Source organism: Nestor notabilis, unplaced genomic scaffold, assembly GCF_000696875.1.
Source record: "Nestor notabilis isolate BGI_N333 unplaced genomic scaffold, ASM69687v1 scaffold4389, whole genome shotgun sequence".
NCBI classification, from domain to species: Eukaryota; Metazoa; Chordata; class Aves; order Psittaciformes; family Psittacidae; genus Nestor; species Nestor notabilis.
Genome location: NW_009943124.1, coordinates 2,051 through 20,096, shown reverse-complemented (window position 1 = coordinate 20,096; position 18,046 = coordinate 2,051). Strand labels below are relative to the sequence as shown.

The following is an 18,046-nucleotide window of genomic DNA, read 5'->3' as shown; positions in this document are numbered from 1 at the left end:
TGTGCTTCTGGGTCCTGACCTTTCCATCCATCCATTTGCCATTTACACCAATCTTAACATTTTCATTACAGTTCTCTGCATTGGAACCCACAGTAAAAGCTGTGCTTACCCATAGCCCTGTGCGAAGAGTCAGCTGTCACCCTCCATCTCAGAACACAATACAAATGTAGGATCCTTTCCTGTTTCTATTTTAACAGAAGTTATGGCAATTGGTAGTGAATTTATGGGTATTTTCAGTAATTTGTCACCTAGGTCTCTTGCCCCCTTCACTTAAGGCCTTCCCGTTTGCAGAAGATTGAATTTCAAGGCAATTGTTTAAGTTGTGAACCTTTGGCAATGGCTAGATGATCAGTAGTGTTTAGCAGTATCTGCTGCTTGCCTTCTGCCAGTTCTCCATTTCCAGCCCAGAGGTTTTTGCTTGCTGATTCTTTTTGCCAGCTGTCAGCAACTAGGTGATGATACTCTTTCTGCTCACTGCTGCTTTTATCTCATTTTCTTGTTGCTAACTTGGGAACAACATTAAGCAGACTACAAGTATTTGCATCTGTGTCTGCATGGCTCAGGAAAAGAGAAGAAATTCCTCTTCTTCCAAGCAGATGCATAAGCAATATTTTAGGGCAGTGGATAGGCCTTGTATTTTGATGGGTACAATATTCAACTGCAAATATATCCTCATGCTGCTTCAGTCAGATTGCTTTTAATTTCTACAAATCCTTACTTTCCTGAGTCTGGTGCCAAGCATTGCAAATGCCAAGCACGTTAATTGCCTTGCAGTTTGTGTCCATTTATTAGATAAACTCACCTGTTGGAAGGAGCTGATTGAAATAAAATGTTGCTTAATTGGCTCGATTATTTTTATTTTTTTTGGGGGGGGTGGAGGACAAGTAAGGGAGAAAGAGAATGGGTCTTGATTTTAATATCAGCAGAGACAAGAAGGAGCCATGTACCAGCTGCACATGTGAAGTAGTGTTTTCAAGATACCATTCTTCACTACATGTATGACAAGAACTCTTAACGCAGTGTAATGTAAAACAGAAATCTGCATAATTCTGTTCTTTGCTTGAATGTTGTTTTTTCTTTTCAGGTATATTTTAGATAATCCACGTGTTGTTAAAGGACGATCGGTTTTGGATCTTGGAAGCGGATGTGGAGCAACAGCAATAGCTGCTGTGATGAGTGGTGCATCGCAAGTCCTTGCTAATGACATTGACCCTAGTAAGGCCTTTTTTTCTTTTCATCTCTGTGTAAAGATACTAATTTTTAAAGCACATTTAACATAAACTCTTCTTTGCTCCACTGGGGAGAAATTCAGGTTCCAAAGAGTTCTGAGAATGCTAAAAGGATGAATGGATTTTGCCAGTATTGGAAGCTGGGTTGTACCTGCTTCTCGTGTTCCGAGAGACCTCCCTAGCTTCGTAGAATGAACAAACAGGAAAGTTCCTATTGAATGTACACTATTACAGCTGGGTTGGAGGAGAACTCCAAGCACAGGTGACAAGTTGGCTTCTCTGTAGGACCATAGCAATTTCCTGCCCTTTCACGTGTTCAGGCCTAGATTTTGCCTTTCTGCCTCACCCCCCATTTAGTTTTCCTATTATTGACTTACGAATTCAGTTTATTCATAATTTAGTTACACATTGGTTAGGGAGGAAGTACATCCATAGATTAAGTGTCCTGCAGTTGGATATTCTGATTCAATTCTGTGATTGGTTTCCATTGGTATCCATTCCAGGAATATTCTTTCCTATATCATGGTGCAGTGAGGATAGAATTCTATCACTTTATGCCAGATAATGAAAACTGTGGAAGTCCTAGATAGGATAAACAAAAATATTAAAGAGATGAAATTCAAAGATGTGTCAAGGAAACTTGTAAGGCGGGTGAATGTCAAAATCCAAAAATGTAACTTTCATTTTACTTTGTCTTTTCTTCAGTTGCAGGAATGGCAATGATCTTGAACTGTGAACTGAACCACCTGAATCCCTTCCCCATCACCATTAAGAACATCATAAACTCAGAGGCTGGCAACTGGGACCTCATTGTTCTAGGAGATATGTTTTACGATGAACAGCTTGCTGATGGTCTGCATCACTGGCTGAGGAAATGCATCAGGATCCAACAAACTGAAGTGCTGATTGGTGACCCTGGCAGGCATCAGTTTTTAAGCCACCGCATTCGCAGTCAGTTGCACAAAGTCATAGAATATTCACTTCCTGAGTATACTAGACAAGAGAACAATGGATTAACATCAAGTATCGTCTGGAGCTATCAGCCCTCAGATAGCTTGGAGAGCTGCTAAAGCTGCTTTCTAATGAATTCTGTCTCACTTGGCTGGTTTTTTTTTTTTTTTTTTTTTCCTGTAAGTAAGTGTGTAAAATGAAAATGGGAATTCAACGTGAAACGCATCTGTTGATGCAAAGTAGATTACTGTACCTTCTATGTCTTGATTTCAGTCGTACTCACTAAGGCTTTTGCTCCATTTGAGGTAAAAACTACATGCAAACTGTATTCAAAGGGGCCTGCTCTGAAGTGTAAATCCAAAGACAAGTGCCCTGAAAGAGTTTGCATGCTTGATGTTTTTCATGTACATTCATGTCTTGCTCTTTGACACTATTGTGAAATGCACTGGATGTCCAGCATATTGCTGTGGGGAAAAGGTGGTGGCTGAAGTACTACTGCACTGCTTTCACAGACTGCTTATTTACAGTGAAAATTATTGCTGTCCTTCATAAAACTCACCACTAAAGTATCAGCTCATACTGTGCTCAACTTAAAAGTGCCTTGCTCTTTTTCTGGGTATCTCTTCTGAATGTCAAAGTAACTTATTTGAATCTTTCCCCCCTCCCCTCTATAATAAAAACCTTTTTCTTCCTTGAAGCTGCCCCAGTGATTATTCAGGAGTTGCACACATCTGAAATATGCTTCTTGAACTCTAGCTAAAGTTGAAGCTTTTACTAAGTGGAAAGTGACTAAATAATGGCTATAGGGTAACTTTATCCCCTGGAAAGTAGGTCAAATGATCTACATTCTCTAACTTTGCAGGGGTAAAAAAAGGCACTCTCTTACCATGGGAAGCTAGTGAGGGTGAAGAAATCTTTCCTTCCTTGATGTTTCTGAACAGAAAGTAATTAACTAAAGCCAGGAACTAAAAAGTCAGGTAGAATTATTTTTTTTGTTCTCTTTGATGGCGAGATGAGATGCATCTCCTTCATCTTTGAGGAGATGCTGAACAAGAAGCCCAAGAATCATTCTCAACTCCGTCTGTCAAGGAAGAACACTCTGCAATGTTAAAACACGGGTCAGAGGTTGTAAATGCAGCCATTTGAAGAAGAACCAACATTTCAGAGAAGCTTTGCAGGAACTGTCACCTTCAGCAGTTAATTACTGGACAAGCAGTGATGGGGAACTAGTAACTGCAGTGGAACACTGTACCTACAGCTATCCAAATACCAGGTGATGTGGTGGAAGCTTATAAACATGAAAAAGTAGGTGGTACTTAGAAAACTATGGTGTTTATGAAGTAGGAGTTTTAGGAACACATTCAAGACGTACATGGTTACAAAATATAACTTAAGAAGTTTTCATAACTATCCAAACAGAAGATTTGTGAACTTTAATCTTCAGTACAGTACGTAAGTATTCTGCAGTGCTCACCCAACACCATACAACAGTAACAATATCCAAACACTATGGAATATGAAGTGATAAGTGTATCCTGGACTTTCTCCCACTTCACCCAATGCTTGTAAACACTTGTTGAAAATGACTGTGATTTAACTTGAATCAATAAATATTCCAATAGTTATGCTAGTAATAAACACATAAGCACAGAATCAAGCTCTGACACTGTAGGATTTAACATGACTTAGGTTAAACTTTCAAACCTAAAAATACATTGGTAATTCATTGCAGTGTTGTACAGATTTCTAAGCACAGGTGAGAATCTACCACTAAGTTATACATTTAGAAGAGGCAATAGGAGAAGATGGTAAACGTACATGCACATTTAAGGATACAACGTAAGCTGCATTTGCCTTCATGCCAAATCCAAACTTACATTAACAAGGGAAAAAGGACAACTTTGGCAGTGAGGTTAGCAGTAGCACCATCCCACAGATAGAACTTTTTTTAAACGTCCTTTGCTGTTAAAGATTTTGGTGCTTTTACACCTTTAGTTGCTTTACATCATCTCCATTTAGAATCTTCTTTCTGGATGTAGCACTTGAGAGCCTGGCAACAGTCACCACACTATGTTGTAGTTACACATCTTACAGTAACAGACTGAAGGAACGGGGCTTCTTCAGCTTGGAAAAGGCTTCAAGGGACCCATGAGCAACCTGCCCATACCTATAAGAAGGTTGGCAGGATGACAGCCAGGCTCTTCCAGTGAGAAAGGTTGTAACCAAAAGAGGGTCAAAACAGGATAAAAGGGAAAATCTTCCCACCATTAATACAGTCAAGCCATGGAACAAATTGCCTCAAAAGGTTGTGAAGGCTCTGTCATCTTCAGTTTTATAAGAACTGGGCTGGAAAAACCCCTAACTAAGCAGGTTTGAGTTCCAAGCTGGCCCTGCTTTGGGCAGGAAGTTAGGCTAGAAAACTTCAGAGGCCCCTTCCGACTTGAGTTAGCTCACAATTCTACTTACTCCTTTTGTAGTGCCTTTCCTGAAGCCAAGGGCTGGCAGCCTGATCCTTATGCTTTACTTATTTGACACAACTACTGAGCGTGTCATTGCTGCTGCCTAATCAGCTAGATTGATCAATATGAAAAATAGTGCAAAACAAATTTATTGCCAACTCATGTGCAGGACTTCAAAGAAATGATGGGCCCTGATACCAGGGATTCCACAGGGCAATCCAATAAACTACTCTTTAGCCAAGAAAGGGAATAAAATGTGGTAGATTAGGTTCTTAAGCCTCAATGTGATCCAAGGATTCACTGCAATTAGAGCCTTCAGATGTGAGCTGCTAATATAGCAAATCCGACTTCTGTTTGCAGGAATGGTTTGTACTAGTGCCACTATCCCTATAGGTATCAGGAATACATTCATCACTGGGCTGAGCCATGGCACTGCATGCAGCAGAAGCCAGGCCTAAATTTAGGCACTGGAGTTTGAAAATTATGCTTTCAGTTACATTTGAACAAATTTTCTACATGAACTTGCTCTTCCATAAACCATATAATCAACAGAAGAACAGAGATTATTGTCAGACATCATAATATGCTTTAATATTACTGGATGCAACATATATTATTATCTTCTGTGCAATTTCACCTGAATATTAAATAGGTTAGTAGAAGACTGGTTTATTTCTGCAACACTTCAAATAACTGTGGCTATGACAAGAGTTAAATTATAATGTAAACATATTCCTTATGGTTGCCTAAATTCATGGCTTCCTAAGTGTCATCAGATCCATGTTAAGACCACCCTAGCTAAACCCTGCTATGGTTGCCTAAATTCATGGCTTCCTAAGTGTCGTCAGATCCATGTTAAGACCACTCTAGCTAAACCCTGCTTCTTCCAGATGCAGAGTATCAACATAGTGTGCTACCTGCCCTGTATAATGCTAAAATTGCTAACATTTTTAAAAAGTTTAATGTAAAAAAAAAAAATCATAAAAGTGTCACTAGAGGTTATGCTGTTTCAAGAAAGCCAATGTACATGACTTATAATTGTGATGAGACTACTGCTTCATCATGTAATAAATTCATTTTACACTTCTAATGTTTTTTTCTTTACTATGACTACAACTGAACAATATATAAGTGGTTGTTATTTTCAGCTTCTGGGGCCCACTGGGAAGATAATAAACAGCACTCAGCAGAACACATACTCTGCTGAACTCTACAAGCCTGAGATTCATGTACTTGGGACATTCAATTCGGTCCTATTTCACTCACAGCAATGCTTATGAGGACCAGTATTTTGTTCCCTAGAAGGATTTTCATCAACTTAGGCGAAAGCCAGAGCACGTAAGTATTTGCCCATATACAAGAATTTTTTAATCAGTCATAGCTACTACTTTGTAATTTATTAAGTCACCTCAACAATTTCAAAGCAAGTTTATGTTTACGTGTTCACACATTGTAGTTTTTGATGTGTAAAAATCCAGCAAGTATTAGATGGTAAATAAGAACAGAAACCTACAAGCATCAGTAACATCAAAAGAAAGGTACCTAGTTTTAATTCCAGACCTAGCAAAATACATGGTGAAAGAAGACTGTTTCTTACTAAAAATACATTTGCCTTGCTGTTAATGTCACTTCCTGTCACCAGTTCTATCTGTTGACTTTTGTCAGATTACAGACCCGACCTTGCAGATGCTCCTGCAGAATGTTTGGGTTGGTACTTTTAGTTGCAACTACCCTCTCAGACTACAAACTCTGAACACAGACTTACTTAAATTGGGTTTGTATATATAACTACGATGGTAAAAGATGCAAAGTAGTAGCCAAATCTCATACTGGAAGGAGGATGAGTGATGATAATGTAATATTAATTATAGTTTAACTTTACTCTCACTGAAGTACGATTAGCAATGCAAAGACAGACATGGCTTTAAGCACAGACAATGGGGAAGCCCAGACTCACAGGCAAGGACCGGAATGGCGATGGAGACCTCTGGTGGGAACAAGGAGGGAAGCAATGTGGTCCAAAAGTCACCAAGGCGCTATTTCTCCAAGGTGCTTGTTTTCTGAAAGAGCTCTCCCAGCTGTAAACTTTACACTCATACGTACATGATAAATAATCAGTAAACAGTCCATGTTACTTGTTTAATTTTGTTTGATATGACCAGCTGTTCTAAAACTTCTCGGGAACGATCTGCAAAAGAACCAAGGAATTCCTTGTTATTCATTCAGAATATACATAGGTGGTGTTTAGAAATTAGGTTAACAGCAAAAGAATTCCATTTTATATCTGCATTTATGCTTATTATTGTACTTTGCTATTACAATGTCACACTTCGGATATACCTGTAGTAATTCAAAACTACTCAATTTTTTTCTCTAGTCACATAACTGCAACATGTCACCAACCAACGAAACTTAAGAACCCAAGACTTATCATAACCTCTCTTAAATTTGTTTTAGGCTGATCAGTCCTTCTTCATTCCACTGTTCCTAGAATGGATGCTGTTGGATACTAATGGAATAGGGGAGGGTTTTAAGATGCTAACAGATTTTCTGAAGTCTTATCATCAACTTAGGGTCTTCACCAGCATGTTGGGCTAGGGGGGAAGAAAATTAAAAAAATTCAAACTCAAAACCAACAGCAACAAAATTCCTCTCTGATGGTTGTCATATATCAAAGCAAAACTGTCACTTTGCTTTGAAAAACCTCATTGTATGATTATTATTTTACCTAGCCAGTTATTATTTGTTTCAGATTATTTACAAATTATAGCGTGCGTTTCCAGAGAGCAAGAAGATACTATCAGGCAGTAATTACTCTTCTTACTCTCTGCATGATTTGACCTACCTGTTATCAAAGGGCATCCATGGAACAGAAAAATGTGTATCTTCGGACAACAAGTAAGGACTGCTTCCACAGCGACATCAGTCAGATTCACACAGCGTTCCATGTGGATCTCCTGTTATGAAAACAGTAGTTACAAAAGCCTGTCAAGAGTACTCATCATTTTGGAGACAGAGCTTTCCTTTGCCCAACCATTTTCAGAGATCCCCAGCTAGAAGAAATCATGATCTACTACGCCTCTTATGAACACTATCTGCATAGCCTGAGGGTTGTTTAGAACAGCTGAAATCAATGTTTTGCTACAGCTAAAGGTATAACCAGCTAAAAGACATTTTCAAGTCAATTCTAATATATAAAAAAATATCTCATTGCTATTGTCTGAAAGATAATTTCATCTTGTACCACATCACTTACAAAGACTAGAATCAAGACTAAAAAGATTGTCCGAAATCGACAAAATTAGCTGGAAAAAAACCCAAACCCAAATGTGTTTGCCCTCCAAATAAAACAGTAGCAGTTCTATTTTTACCAAGTTATTAACACTGTCAGTTGACCCAGATTTGGTATTTTGTTTGGGGTTGGTTTTCTTTATCAAACACTATAAACTAGCACAAGTATGACTTGTTTCCTGTCTTAGCTTCTAGACATAGCTTGGATTTAGAACCACTCTTACAAAAGCAAACACACACAGAGATAAGAAATGTACTACATAGAAAAGCAGAAGATCATTTATGGTAAGAGGTATGGGATGCCTCTTCAACATTTTATCACTGTCTCAGTGTCCAGAGAATCTTTACACAAAGACAACTTCATTTTCACAGCTGCTTTCATGAATTAGAGATTTATCTATGCAGACTTGCTAACTGATTTCTTGTATCTGTGAAATTATTCACATTACAAATTCTGCCTCGGTGTTCAACAGAATCAAGAAATAACCGCACAGAAATCAAGGGAAAAAGTTAAGCGTTCATTTGCATGTATTATATAGCTCTCTGAAAGAATGCGAGTTAAAATAAGAATACTACATTAAACAGAAGAAAACCCATTTTGAAAAGACTGAGCTTCTCAAAAAGCTGGTCTGGGGCACTGCTACAGAGAGACAGAGGTTGAAAATAATTCATAACCAAGATCAGGCCAAGTGTGTACACAAAGGCAAATGTCAGTCAAAAAGAACCATCCTTCAGAAGTAATACTGATAATTTTAAAATGCAGGTAATTGCTGTAGTTAATTTCTTTGTTATTAGGTTACCTTTAAATTCTTTGAACATGTTCCACTCACTAGTGCTACAACGCCATCATCTGTTACCTAGAGAAAAAAAACACGTTGCTATTAATGAAGCAGATTAAAGCTCCATTTTTTCCAAACACAGCTATTTGGGGGGTGGAGAAATGTTATTAATTCATTCACTCCCTGCAGTCACTGAATACACTTAACATAACAGCATTTTCTTCCCATCTAAGCTTGTAGAGAAAATTATCCAAGTATGGTTTTTTCAGTCTGTTACCCACTGTTGCATTATACTGCTGTGTGATCCAGCCTGGCTTTCTAACCAGATGTTTCCAACTGTGACACTGCTGTTCCTGCAGCTTCCTTGCCTCACTGAACAGTGGCTACACTATTATGGTCAGAGCATAGCAGTTTTTAATTTCTTAAGGCTTAAAGCACTTCTGCTCTACCTAGACTAATTTTTCTCCTGTTCTCAGGACTGCTGCAAATGTTAATTGAAGGAAGCTTCTTGGATTGGAAAAAATGACAAAAAAATAATCACAGGAGTCTTTTATCTGCTGTCTTAATTATCTGAATCAAAACAGTTACACAAGAAAAAAATCCCTCGAACAAGAAGCCTTACAGCAGTCATCATGAGCTTGCTCCAAAAGTTTTATCAAAGTGATTGAAGCAATGATTACCTGCAAGAGAGAGGAGAAGACAAAAGACATTTCTTTCCTTGGAAAGGCAATAAACACCAATTTATTTGTCTGCTTCCCGGAACCAAATTCATTAAACTTTGTCCTCACTTCAAAAGCTGGACTGGGTATCAGATCCATCACACAGGGTATTTTCACAGAGCTTATATTAGATGGCAGGAACAGTAGTCATCAAATACACACAGTAAGACTCAGTCAGATTGGACAGCTAGAATCCAGAGACCACAAGCTCAATTTCTCTTTAAAGGTTTGATTATTCCTGTTGCTTCAATTGCCTTCTGGCCCCCTACTGCAAGTCTACGGTACAAAACTGTAACAGAAAGGGTCAGATCAGTGCAAATGGAAAATGGGCAGGAATGTCCCAGTATGGAGGCATATAAAGGTCTGTAAGAATGGCAGGTATTGTCATTCCATCGTAGCAGGTCATCAAGATGACAGCACATTTAGCTCAAGGCACCCAGACCAGGAGACAAAGGGCAGTGAATGAATAAATTCTAGTAATTCCCACAGGTGGGACAGAATGGAGAGAGTAATTACTGTCAGTTCTTAAAGGGTATAAAATGACACATCCAAAACCAATGGTCACCAATCTAAGACCAACCTGAATACCTCCATGTCATCAAAACAAACCTAGACCAGACTGAACACTGGAGAGACCATCTGAATGCTACTGTCTTGTTGCTTGTGGGTATATGGTTATGACAGCATGAGAGCATGAAACCAGTTCTGTATTAAAACAAAGTCCCCTCCCTTCCCTGCACCACTTCCATACCTTCTACTTACTGTACTTCAGCTCTGCAGGCACCAGGTGAGACCTATTTTAAAAATGGCTAAATCACTTTGAGGCATTTGGCCCCTTTGTGGTCTAGCTCAGATCTGCTTCCTTGTTCCTACAAGTGAGCTGTGTCCTCCTTTGCCTGTTCATTTATTTCCAATGTTCTCGCTATCTTACTCTTTCACACAGCTTTGCCAGTTATACTTGATACTTTCACTATGCATTCTGGCACTCAAACACAAGAATATGGTAAGGCCTTGCAATCTCTACAGGCATGCGCCAACCATAGTTTCTCTGCTTCATCTTACACTTATTTCATTTATATCTAGTATATGCTTCTGTTTATTTTCAGTCAAATAAAATTCAGAATTCTAGTGTATTATCATGATATCGTTATCAGAAAGGAATTAAAAAATGTGGAAACGTTTAGTTACTCAAGAAGCTTTCATCTCATTTAAAACATGGAAAATGGGGAAACTTAATTATTTCCTAGAAAGGAGACGAAAGGCAAGGGAACAAAAAAGTAATGAACAAAGTTTGAAGAAATAGAGTTAAATGTTAATAATAAAAATTACCAAGGAAAAGATTAAAATTACTTTTGATGCCCTACTTCTGCAAAACCAGAGAGAATAGCATCTAAAATAAGAACCTGCTACATGTTTTCCAAATCTGACACTTCATTACAAATTCTCTGTTTGCCTCACATTCAACATAATCACTCCCCATCACAGTCAATCAGATGCTTACAGCAAATAATCCTTTCCCTCACTTCATTATCTTACTGTAATTATAAAGCATGTTACAGCATTGCTGTTGTAGCTGAGCTCCTCTTCTCATGCTAAATACTGTTGTTCTCTTACCTGCCCTTTCTGACATTTTAAATGTCATTCTTTCCATATTGACTCCATAACTCTGACAAGCCATTCAGAAAGCACAGTCACTCTTGAACTAGAACTAATTACAGTGTTTACTTCTACTAGGGGCTTTTATTGTTTGATATCTTGTATTATTATTATTCAGGTCAGTTTGTTCTAACTGAAAGCAGACGATAATCTGTCCAAGATTCTACTTTCTTTAAATGAAATATTTTGCATTACTTTACAACTAGAAGAAAACTATTGAACTCAATAAAGATACTGGGGAAAAAAAAATCTCCACTATTAGGCTGATTCTCATAAAAGTTTATGTTTGGTCCACAATACATGCTGTAATATCAAAATGCATTTTTTTCTGGTTACCAAGATGCAAACTGTATCTTTCTTATTCCTTGAAAAGAGGAAATTGGAAGGACCTGTGGTCCTAAATCTTGTCAAGAGTAGAACTAAAAAGATCCCTTTTCAATTTTATCATGACAGTCCTACAAAATAAACAAATAGAAGTCAACTGGCCAATTGCCACCATAGCTACCTGAGTAGATGAGAAATCCACACTGTGAAGAAACTTGCAGTTTTCTCCTAGTGCTTGCAGAGATGCATCCATGATGCCTGAACAACTGCCCAAGTTCACTATTTGTAGGAACCGGCAGTTGAGCGCAAGAGCAAGGACTCCACTGTCAGTTATATCACAGCACCTTTTAAAAGACGCTTCACGCAAGTAAGGACAGGATAAGGCCAGTGCTATGACACCTGTCAGAGAAACAGAGCAATTGAAAGAATTACTCGTTTTTTTACATAACCACCATGCTGAATCCAATATACTGTCCTCTGGCCATTGACTGTTCAACTTTCATCTCACGCCATGCAAGGAGAACTCAGTTTTGTGGCTGGTTTCTTTTAACTCAAGGATGAGAAAAAGAAAATGACCATGAACAATGCCAGAGTTGATTAAAATTTCTGAATACTGAATTCCCTTCTATAGTGCAGAGGAATGCCTGAGAGATCTTACATACATGATGTATCACCTTAGTGAGTGCACAAAAAAAGGCCAGTGGCTCAAAAGCAGACTAATGATTGTGTCAGGTCCCAGTGATGGTGCAGTGAATATTATGTAAAAAGTGAGGTGAGAGGTCATGTCCAAGGTCAATTCAAGAAATCAAAACAATAGTACAGAAGCATGACAGGAACCAGGTACACCTATGACATGGCTGAGGCCAGGACTTGAAAGTCCATGGGCAGCTAGTGTAGATGAGACTAGTCATGGCCATTAGGGTCTGTTGGTGCTCTAAGAGCCTGGACAGTCAGTAATAACCAAAATACTGGTAGTCAGTAAAAGTACATGAACTGCAGATGCAATTCATGAAAGGAATTTTTATTGCAAGGATGATAAAAACATGGTAATTACAGCGGGACCGAAAAATAAATCACTTCTGGATAGATAGAAATAAACAGCTGAATATCATTAGGATATGTTACTATGCAAGAACTTCAAAGAAGCATTGATGAAATAGCACACACTTGGGCCAGAACCACTTTGCAAAGAATGATAGAACAGACAATAGTGGTAGTTCAATTTGACAGAGAAGTACTGCTAGAAAAAGGTGAAATTTTGTGATGGAATGGTCATATAGAATATTAAAAGTGATTATATTTGAGAATCCATAGATTAATAGAAGGTCTTTATATACATATATATATATTAAGATGTTATAACCTTGCTGGTTTATATCTCAGTAACCTTAGCAATAGAAACTAACATGACCATATATGGCAAAAAGAATTTAGGAAACTATGTACCATGGGGCTGGATATAGGAAGGAGTGTACTGTGGAGATCTACCCGGGCAGCACTAAGGATTATCAGAAGTAACTAAGTAAAGATAAGAGAATGCTGCATCCACATAACAGTTGGAGCCCCTCCAAAGAGAGAAAAGGTGAAAAGGACAGTGCAGGGAAGACTACTTTCTTCATCGGAACGACCACCGGACGACCACCAGAGGGGGCTGCGCAAGCGCAAGAGAGGCTGATGTCCTAATGGAATTTCCTAATAAATATGTATTAGCGGGCGTAGCTACCTATATCGAACATGTATAAATTGTAAAACGTGCTGTAACAAGGGGGAATCAGATTTGGGTGCATACCCCTGATTCCTGGCGCGTCAATAAAGCACCTCATATAACCATTCCAGTGGTTATGTGTTTGTCTCAACGCTAACAGTACCACTGGATATTGTGTTACAATTGTATGTGCAACCTCCAGAGCAAATGTTTTCTAGTAATGACAGGGCTCAGATATTTCTACATGTGGTAGGCAACAGGATTCTTAAGACAAACAAAAAAGCCCCACTCAACACACCTCTAGTACTGATTTGGTAAAAGGTAATGCTGCTTTAAAGTGGGGTGGTTTTGAGTCTTTTTTTTTTCCTATGAAAATTGAGATGAGTGAGAAAGAACTGTTCCAGCTTAAATTAAAGGCTTCAAAACTGATTCTCAATTTACAAAGGACTCAAAAGGAGAGTTAATGAAGTTTGGTGGACTAGGAACTTGCCAATAAAGAACTAGACTTCAGTTCCAATTGCAAAGTGATCAGGAACCTCTACTCAAACAGATGAAAAATATACATAAAGAGCTTTAGGCTTAGCTGGTACCTTAAGCACCATACTAAAAACCAGTGGACCGATGAGGCCATGGACGAAGACCATTGCTAGCTGTATCTTAGGGGTCAAAAAGTATAACAATGAGATGACATCAAAAATCAATAAAATCCATTTTTAAAAGTTTAACCACTTAAAAAAAAAGTGTACCACCTTGCAGTGGTAAGAAAATACAAACCAGGACTGATTTAAAGTATGGTATACATTAGCTCAATACTAAATGAGTATTTTGCCTTGATTTTCAATAAGGATGACTAAATGATGGAGCAAACGAGTAAGTGTAATCAAAAGACAAAACAAAACTTGTGGGCAATAGCACTCAGCAAGCTTAATTCTTTTAAGCTAATAGCTCCTGATACTTTTAACCTCCAGTTTCAAGTTGTAACACCTGAAATCCTACAGTCCTAAAGCAGGTCACGTCTTTTAAGTCAGAGAAGATACTATAAGCTTATTTAATAACAAATACGTTTGATGAAACTTCAACCCCAGTGGTACTGGTAAGGCTCTGGAACAAGTTCTGAGGAAGGAATAATTATGATGAAGTGGAACAGATTATCAAATGTAGCAGTTTTACCAGAAAACTAGCATGAGAGTAACATGATAGCTCTCTTTTGTAAGCTAATCAGTGTTCTAGGCCTATAACTTACACAACTGAAGTGACTTTTAATTAGTATTGGTGTGACACTGGGGACTTTTTTACGTAACATTTACCCAAGATATTTTTTTGCAATTTACTCCAATCTAACAAGAAAAATAAAACAGAATTAACCCGTGCACAGACAACATACCTTCTGAAGTGATTCCCAATCTGTTTTCTCTGCAAGAGTTTAAGTTGATTTTTTTCAGTTGCTTGCAGTTATGAAGCTGCAGTAACGCATTATCTGAAATATCACAGTCTCGGAGGTCTAGAGACTCTACAGCAGGGTGCAATACCTGTAACGAAAAGCTACCATTTCGGTCAAACTCTGCTATGTCATAGAACATACCTACTTTTATCTAAAATACTTGTAAGGATAGACATCACATAGAACTTTTAAAAAATATTCACTAGAGGATAGGATTACCAGTTCTAGGAACTAAGAATTCTAAAGAAAATATGGTATATTTGCCACAACTGTTCATCTCCTACAGCATGAAGGCTCAGTTTCTGTGATCAGATGTAAAGTAGGAGCACATTAACACTACTATTTAAACAGTGGAAATACTGTTTTGATGGTGCAGTTGCTAACACTAGTGCTTCTGCTAGCTCATCTATGTTTACCAAGGATAACACCATCAAACTTACACCACTTTGATGGTAGTGATCTGAAGTGTAAAAATATACTGACGGTGATCAAAACTTGAATCTGCTGAACAGAGAAGGGTAATAGTTGAAAGATATTTTGCCCTGGAGTATTTTTCTCATGTACACACAGGCTCTTCTTCTCATAAACAAGCAATCCCATTATCATACCATGAGGAGGTACCAAATCCTCATTAAATAGACTGTTTTACTCCCACAAGACTGTAGGTTGGAGTTTTTGTGAAATCTTCCCCAAGAGGACATTTATGAAATTTAGACCCAAAGCAATGGAAACCCTCAGATTTTAGTAACAATAGCAACATATATCACCTCTAATTTAATTTTCAAGGATTCTCACTACTTTTAAATAAATACTGTTCATAGCTCCTTCTTGTGCAAACAATCTATACCTTCACTGAGCTGCCCTTCAGAACAACATGCAAGCATTAAATCAGATTTTCACATCACTTTATATTACTCCCTTCAGCTTGCCATTGCCTTCCTTAACAAGGATAAAAGCATACAGTAAATTTCCATACATAAGTGAAGGTAACAGCATAGGTGACAGGCTTGTTAAAGGCCTATTTCTTTCTCAGGTTCACCCTTCTAAGAGGCACAGTAAAGATATTACAAGGAATACTTATCTTCTGTACTGCAAATACATAAGGTGCTAAAATCTTTACTGACAAAGTAAAATAAGTCTTGTGAAAAACAAGCAAAACTTTCTAATAGATTATAATTCTAACTTTTCTGCAAAAATGAATGGCAGAGCTCAGACAGCTTTGACAGCTAATATCTAATATGTCTCAAAGAAAATTGAACTTTTAGATAGAGTAAGGATTGTTTGGATGCAGAGGTCAGGAGATTGAAGTATAGATTTATATCCTGTGGACACACGCTGAATGGCTTTATAGATCTTTATGGTAAAAGTGAGTTGGAGTAAGGAGTTTTGCATGTGTATCATGAAAGGCTGCTCCAAGGAAAAAAAGAACAGGGAGGCAGAGATGAAATACAAGTTTATGCATAAGTGCAAGTTAACAGAATTTCAACTGGAAGAACTTTAACTTTAGGCAAAATGCTTAAACAACACCATAGAAATGACATACATAAAACCAAATGAGATAACACAACCTCGAAAATTCCAAGAGAATACATCGAGCAACAATACCATGAAGACTATGAAAGAAAAGGTCAGGACAGAAGTAACAGCAAAGAAAGAAAATTCCTTATCTGTATGGATGACTAATTTAAATGGTGCAAACATGTCACATGTAAAAGACTTCAGTTATACATGATGTGAGCAAGGGACAGTAAGAAGAGCTAATTAACATAAACCATTTTTGCTAGGCTATGCAACAAGAATATCTGCAAGATGAAAGAACAGGAAAATTGCAGAGCAAATTGGTGTGAAGAAATGCTATGAGTTCAGAATCCAGTGGCCAGTGTCTTTTTAAACATACAAGTGAAATAAACCTGGAAACTGCTAGCAGAGAGCTAAGGTGTACATGCCCAAGGAAAGGGATGACAGCTTAAGGATGTAATTACAGTAAACTGCAGGAACAGAGAAAGCAAAAACACATGAGAAAAGCAACTAGAACAGAATATCCCAGTGTCAGATCGAAAACAGGCTCCCAAAGAAGGCACAGCTGAATGATGACAAACATGAGATTTTACAGACAGAGGAAAAGGCTGTATCTTAAACTCTCCAGTTTATTTCAACACTAAAGATATCCTAATAAGTTTTGAACATTTATACATACACAATCATATGGGTTTAATTATATACATCTCTTAGCATGCTTAGAAAGGATTATTTACTGAAAAGATAGCCTAAACCAAATTATGTCAACTCAAATTTTCCAAAATAAGATAAATGAATGAGACTCTGATTTTTACTCAGAGACTTATTTTGTACAATCAAAAAACAGTGTGTACTAAAGAAAAAATTTCTTGTTCGTAAGTTTTCTACAGTACTTCTGATTTTGCCTCTAGTCTTGGCTTCACTATTCTGACTCTGAGAAACTGATATTACTTGCCTCTTCCAAGTTACAGGTCAAAGTAGGAATGAACAGGGAGTTATTAATTTTCTGTTTCACTAAGGCCAACCTTTAGCTTTCCCCAATTCTCTCACCTCCCTTTGAAGCTAAACAAGAGACCAGTAGATAGATACCAAAATAGATGTGCCCCTGAATTTACAGCTAAAAAAAAAGTCATTAACTGGTTTCATTTTGAAAAACTGGCACACATCAGTGAGCAAAAGGGATGAGAGAATTTGACTGTCAATTTCCAACCCTACAATCATCATATAATTTATTTAAATCTTGATTCTTTGAAATATGGAGAACATGTGCATAATGTCAATAGAACATAACAGAAATCTAACAAGTTCTTGAAATCTTTTCATTACTAAATTATGAACTAGCTTCTTGAAACACACTACATTCAGGAACAGAGACTGGTTTGCAACAGTCTGGTTTCCTATACTGAAAAGGGATGATATACATCACTGAACAGAGAATAATTTTAATTTATTTATCACTACAAATATAATCTCATTACTACTAATAAAGGTGTATTAACATTATGAAGTTTAAGAAAAAACCTGTAGAGACATAGAGTAAACAGGCCTGAATTTATCTGTTGTTTAATGTAAAGTTTTAGTTTAGTTCTTCCTTGTGTATTAACTAGCACGGACAGTATAGTTTTGAATGGGTTCTTACCTCACTGATATTTGAATCAGTTATTTGTCCTTGCCTACTCATTAATTTAATCAGTTTATCCTTTACGTTGGGTGGCAATGACTTAATATCTGCAGCATATCTGGGAAGGTTCTTTGTCAAACACTGAAGGCATCTGAAATAAAAGAAAGTTACAGTATAGTCAAAAATAGGCATTACATATTAGAATTATATCAATCAAGCCATAAGATGTCATCTTCTGCATCTGACTATGCTGCCTTCAAACCTTATCAGTTCCAGCTGTTCCATGTTACCACCAATTCAGCTGTTGCCATTTGGGGTCAATCAGCTGATCCTTCTGTGGCAAGTGTTCCCCA

The 18,046-nt window shown here is 37.6% G+C and overlaps 2 protein-coding genes across 2 annotated transcripts in view; one reads left to right on the top strand and one right to left on the bottom strand.

Moving 5' to 3' along the window:
• The window catches only part of METTL20 (methyltransferase like 20), a 4,229-nt gene extending 1,930 nt beyond the window's left edge, over positions 1-2,299 (top strand). Inside the window, exons 2-3 of the mRNA XM_010021736.1 lie at positions 1,085-1,215; positions 1,935-2,299. Of these exons, the coding sequence (XP_010020038.1) occupies positions 1,085-1,215; positions 1,935-2,299 (496 nt within the window). The remainder of the gene's footprint in view (positions 1-1,084; positions 1,216-1,934) is intronic.
• On the bottom strand, positions 1,892-17,837 carry AMN1 (antagonist of mitotic exit network 1 homolog (S. cerevisiae)). The gene is made up of 7 exons (XM_010021737.1): positions 17,712-17,837; positions 14,498-14,642; positions 11,590-11,807; positions 8,731-8,787; positions 7,485-7,596; positions 6,597-6,827; positions 1,892-2,144 (listed from the first exon to the last, which is right to left on the bottom strand). The coding sequence occupies exons 1-6, from the start codon at positions 17,751-17,753 to the stop codon at positions 6,754-6,756; spliced, it is 648 nt and encodes a 215-aa protein (XP_010020039.1). The 5' UTR covers positions 17,754-17,837; the 3' UTR covers positions 1,892-2,144; positions 6,597-6,753.
• Positions 17,838-18,046: the final 209 nt, after the last annotated feature.

Excerpts from the sequence above, each read along its gene's own strand:
- AMN1 (XM_010021737.1), bottom strand. The coding sequence starts at position 17,753 with ATGAGTAGGCAAGGACAAATAACTGATTCAAATATCAGTGAG. Across the intron at positions 14,643-17,711 it reads CTGATTCAAATATCAGTGAG|GTATTGCACCCTGCTGTAGA; the intron begins GTAAGAACCCAT and ends TTTTCGTTACAG. Across the intron at positions 6,828-7,484 it reads TGGATGCCCTTTGATAACAG|ATCGTTCCCGAGAAGTTTTA; the intron begins GTAGGTCAAATC and ends GTTCTTTTGCAG.